Source organism: Leptodactylus fuscus, chromosome 1 (assembly GCF_031893055.1).
Source record: "Leptodactylus fuscus isolate aLepFus1 chromosome 1, aLepFus1.hap2, whole genome shotgun sequence".
In the NCBI taxonomy this organism is placed as follows: domain Eukaryota; kingdom Metazoa; phylum Chordata; class Amphibia; order Anura; family Leptodactylidae; genus Leptodactylus; species Leptodactylus fuscus.
This window is the reverse complement of record NC_134265.1, coordinates 370,428,873-370,433,924: the sequence shown is the minus strand read 5'-3', so window position 1 is coordinate 370,433,924 and position 5,052 is coordinate 370,428,873. Positions and strand designations below refer to the sequence as shown.

At 47.2% G+C, this 5,052-nt stretch overlaps 1 protein-coding gene across 1 annotated transcript; it reads right to left on the bottom strand.

Annotated features, from left to right (window-relative positions):
- Positions 1-429: 429 nt before the first annotated feature.
- Positions 430-2,854, bottom strand: LOC142196731 (uncharacterized). The gene is made up of 2 exons (XM_075266708.1): positions 1,769-2,854; positions 430-1,350 (listed from the first exon to the last, which is right to left on the bottom strand). Exons 1-2 carry the CDS (start codon positions 2,845-2,847, stop codon positions 1,182-1,184), a joined length of 1,248 nt encoding a protein of 415 aa, XP_075122809.1. The 5' UTR covers positions 2,848-2,854; the 3' UTR covers positions 430-1,181.
- Positions 2,855-5,052: the final 2,198 nt, after the last annotated feature.

Here is a 5,052-nt window from a genome sequence, read left to right as displayed (position 1 = left end):
TTGGGTCTGTGGTATAGTAGAGTTGGGTCTGTTGTATAGTAGAGTTGGGTCTGTGGTATAGTAGAGTTGGATCTGTGGTGTAGTAGAGTTGGATCTGTGGTGTAGTAGAGTTGGGTCTGTGGTGTAGTAGAGTTGGGTCTGTTGTATAGTAGAGTTGGGTCTGTGGTATAGTAGAGTTGGATCTGTGGTATAGTAGAGTTGGATCTGTGGTGTAGTAGAGTTGGGTCTGTGGTGTAGTAGAGTTGGGTCTGTGGCGTAGCAGAGTTGGATCTGTGGTATAGCAGAGTTGGGTCTGTGGTATAGTAGAGTTGGGTCTGTGGTATAGTAGAGTTGGGTCTGTGGTATAGTAGAGTTGGGTCTGTGGTATAGTAGAGTTGGGTCTGTTGTATAGTAGAGTTGGATCTGTGGTGTAGTAGAGTTGGGTCTGTGGTGTAGTAGAGTTGGGTCTGTTGTATAGTAGAGTTGGATCTGTGGTATAGTAGAGTTGGATCTGTGGTGTAGTAGAGTTGGGTCTGTGGTGTAGTAGAGTTGGGTCTGTGGCGTAGCAGAGTTGGATCTGTGGTGTAGTAGAGTTGGGTCTGTGCTATAGTAGAGTTGGGTCTGTGACATAGCAGAGTTGGGTCTGTAGTGTAGTAGAGTTGGGTCTGTGGTGTAGCAGAGTTGGGTCTGTGGCATAGCAGAGTTGTGTCCATTGTATAAAAGTACTGGATTGGATCAATACCTCCCCATTAGCACCAAATATCTCAAACAACAAAGCAGAAAACAAAAAAATGTATGCAGTCCTCCAAAGTAGTTTTGTACTTCACTCAATACTTGCATCGCTCTGTACGGGATCCTCAATGTGTCACAGAACAGATGACAATATTCTCATCACAACCATCCCCGATTCAGCCGCACAACCCCAGATATTGGACATTTATATACATACACTGATAAGGAAACATTTGGAGCTAATAGACCTGAAGACAAAGTAGACACAGACGGAGGAGAAGACGGTGGCGGACGATTCTACTGATAGTAGTGGAGATGGGTTATAGAATGTCATATAGAACAATTTATGGCGGGCGGAGGACACGAGGAAGATGAGAGAAGTGAATAGATAAAAAAAGGAAGATGTGATGACAACAATATGGAAAAAATGATCATACAAAACCCCAATGTGTATGACTGGTCATGTGATGTCATATAGCGCTGCCAGATGGTGAAGCGCCGCGCCGGACTGTCTTACGAGACCGACCCTGGAACTGTATTTTCTTTTCTTCTGTTTTGTCTCTAGAAACCCCCAAGGACGTCGTCAGTTTTCTACCAGATGGAGATTGTTTTCTTTTTTTAGGCTCTGGACGTTCTGTCCTGTGAGGAGGGAAGAAAGATCTGCTCAGATGAGGTCTTCTCATGGAAATTGTAAACTTAGTGGTTGTAAAATAACGATAACGGATATCAACCAATGTGTTACCATGAAATTCTAAAATCTGTTAAACTATTTACCACAATGGAAATTCTAACCAAAATAAACCATGATTTTGTGGCCATCAATGTTCTCTCTCAAGTCATCTGCTGATGTAATGCTGACTAGGATGAAGCGCCTGTGATGGACCATCCATGGTCCTCCATCCTCAGCAACTGCTCATCGGTCTCAGTGATTTCTTCATTCTTACAGGACTCATCTGGATTGTCCACCTACTCTATGCTTGTCATCAGAGCTAACGTCTCAGGTTGTGACTGGACGATGAATCCAGAGCAGACCATTATTTCCCCCCCATTGTCTTACCTGGAATCCAAAGACGACTCCCCAACTTTTCTCTTCACATGAAGTTCTCGGATCAATTCTCTTGCTTTGTGTTTGAGAACCGGATCCTCTTGATTCAAGAATGGCTGCAGGGCCTCACAAGGCGTCAGGTTCTTCAACAAATACTCGGTTGGGATATTGAGTTCTCCATCATTAGGTAGGTGGAAAGCCAACACCAGATGGTTCCATACACACCTTGGCTCACAAGGACGCCTTTTATACTTACTTTTGAGTTGTGGATCCAGGTCAGAGTTTCTGACTGTGCAAGAATTGGCAGATATCCTTAAAAATAAAGACCTGGAGGTGGATTCTGGTCTCCAGTACAAGGTCTCATCCATCCAAGAGACACATTGTGGACAGTTGGATGTGGTTGGCGTGCTGAGCACCAGTGGGAGTTCACTAAAGTCCTCAGTATCAGGACTGTGGATGACAATGTAATGAGTCATCTCCTGCTTGTAGATATCAGTCCTGAGTATCCTCAGCTGTGGTTCTCCGCTCTTACAATGCTGTTTCTTGTATCTATGTAACAGAAGAGACAGCGGGAAGGAGAATTTAAAGTTCCCATAACATGAAGCCGATTTATGAAATGCCGGAGAGTTGGCGAATTGTCCCATTATCTCCTCATGAAATGTCTCCATGTCTTCTGCTTTCACCACCTTCCTCATTGCCCAATAAGTCTGGAGACGAGCCTTCTCAATGTCCTCCAAGGAGATATCTGCACTCCAGAAGGAAAGGTCCTTAAATTCAGATCTCTCATGATTCCTTCCCTTGAATGATTTTGATTCCAGAATTTGCTTTGCATCTCCATAAGAGGTGACATGCTGAAGAACCAAGACTGGAAATTCTAGAGGAACATGAAGGAACTCATCAGAGCTGACACTTTCGATGTTCTTCATCATGGTTTCCCCAGCAGTCTTTATATCCTCATAAGATGATAAACACCGATAGATCTGTGCGATGCTGAGGAGCTGTCCTCTACTGTAGTAACCTCTGACATTTCTGGAAGTTTTGATTTCTTGTAGATTGTTCTTCACCGATCTTGAAGGTAGTTCGGATGCCATGTCTATCTCAAGCTCATTCTCTGGTTCTGTCGCTTTCTCTCCCAGATTATAAAGTGTGTGAAGACAGGAAATACCAGGGCGCGACATAACAACGGGAGTCAGCAAGACAAGAAACAACGACTCCAAAACATCTCAGCTATGGTTTCGATGCACAATAGTAGATGATGAGGCAGGAGGGGGTTAGCAAACACTGACTAATGCCAGAGATATCTGACAGTAAAGAAGGGCGCAGATAATTATTTTGTTTTCGATTCAAGTTTATTGAGTTTTTCAAAATATAACACAAATAAAAAAATAAAGTCCACAAACACTTAGGGCAGGGGTCCACAAACTGGGCAGGGGTCGTCAAACTGGGCAGGGGTCCTCAAACTGGGCAGGGGTCCTCAAACTGGGCAGGGGCCCTCAAGCTGGGCAGAGGTCCTCAAACTGGGCAGGGGTCGTCAAACTGGGCAGGGGCCCTGAAACTGGACAGGGGCCCTCAAACTGGGAAGGGGTTGTCAAACTGGGCAGGGGCCCTGAAACTGGGCAGGGGTCCTCCAACTGGGCAGGGGTTCTCAAACTCGGCAGAGGTCCTCAAACTGGGCAGGGGTCGTCAAACTGGGCAAGGGCCCTCAAACTGGGCAGAGGTCCTCAAACTGGGCAGGGGCCCTCAAACTGGGCAGGGGCCCTCAAACTGGGCAGAGGACGGAAACCCGGCAGTCACCTTTATAAGCCACTCAATTGAATGTGACCCCCAGTGTCCTCCTGCGGCCTGTCTGCGGGGAAACCGTTTTGTATAGCCGGGCACTGTGGCTGTCACTGATATGGGGCACTGGGGCCGTCACTGTTATGGGGCACTGGGGCCGTCACTGTTATGGGGCACTGGGGCCGTCACTGTTATGGGGCACTGGGGCCGTCACTGTTATGGGGCACTGGGGCCGTCACTGTTATGGGGCACTGGGGCCGTCACTGTTATGGGGCACTGTGGCCGTCACTGTTATGGGGCACTGGGGCCGTCACTGTTATGGGGCACTGGGGCCGTCACTGTTATGGGGCTCTGTGGCCGTCACTGTTATGGGGCACTGGGGCTGTCACTGTTATGGGGCTGTCACTGTTATGGGGCTCTGGGGCTGTCACTGTTATGGGGCTCTGTGGCTGTCACTGTTATGGGGGCTGTGGCTGTCACTGTTATGGGGCACTGGGGCTGTCACTGTTATGGAGACACTGTGACAGTCAGTATAATATGTCTCTGCGCCTCAGGCTGATGACTAGTCACTGACTATCTCCCTCTCCTGCCCCCCATTGTTTGGGGATCTTCCTCCTCCTTGGATCGGACTTGTCACTTTCTCTTTCCTGCTTCTTCAGTTTTGTTTCGTTTCTCCTCGCTGACGTCCGGGCTGTGACTCAGGATGGATTAGACAATGACACTGAGTGCAGGCGCCCCCTGGTGGTAGATAGGAGAGCCCGGAGAGGAAGAAGAATAGCAGACAGGCAGATACAGGAGTATATAGCAGAGCCTGACCCCAGACAAGAGACGTGGCTGCTATGTCTATACCGGACAGGTCTCATATAGGATGGAGAACTAAAGGTACCAGGAGAACCTCCAGAGGACCAGAAGAACAAGTCTACATGTGGTGTCCTCCATTACTGACCACAACTATGTACTGACCAATGCTGCGCCTAGTATGAAGCTTTCTGTATTCCCAGGAGCTCCTATAGTGTCCTGTCATATATCATCCGGGGTCACAACTCTCTACAGCAGTATATATACATATAATAATATATCACTGACCACTAGAGTACGGACAGTATACCGCTAGATAACCCTGTACTGGACACATCATATATCACTGACCACTAGAGTACGGACAGTATACCGCTATATAACCCTGTACTGGACACATCATATATCACTGACCACTAGAGTACGGACAGTATACCGCTAGATAACCCTGTACTGGACACATCATATATCACTGACCACTAGAGTACGGACAGTATACCGCTAGATAACCCTGTACTGGACACATCATATATCACTGACGACTAGAAGAGGGACAGTATACCGCTAGATAACCCTGTACTGGACACATCATATATCACTGACCACTAGAGTACGGACAGTATACCGCTAGATAACCCTGTACTGGACACATCATATATCACTGACCACTAGAGTACGGACAGTATACCGCTATATAACCCTGTACTGGACACATCATATAT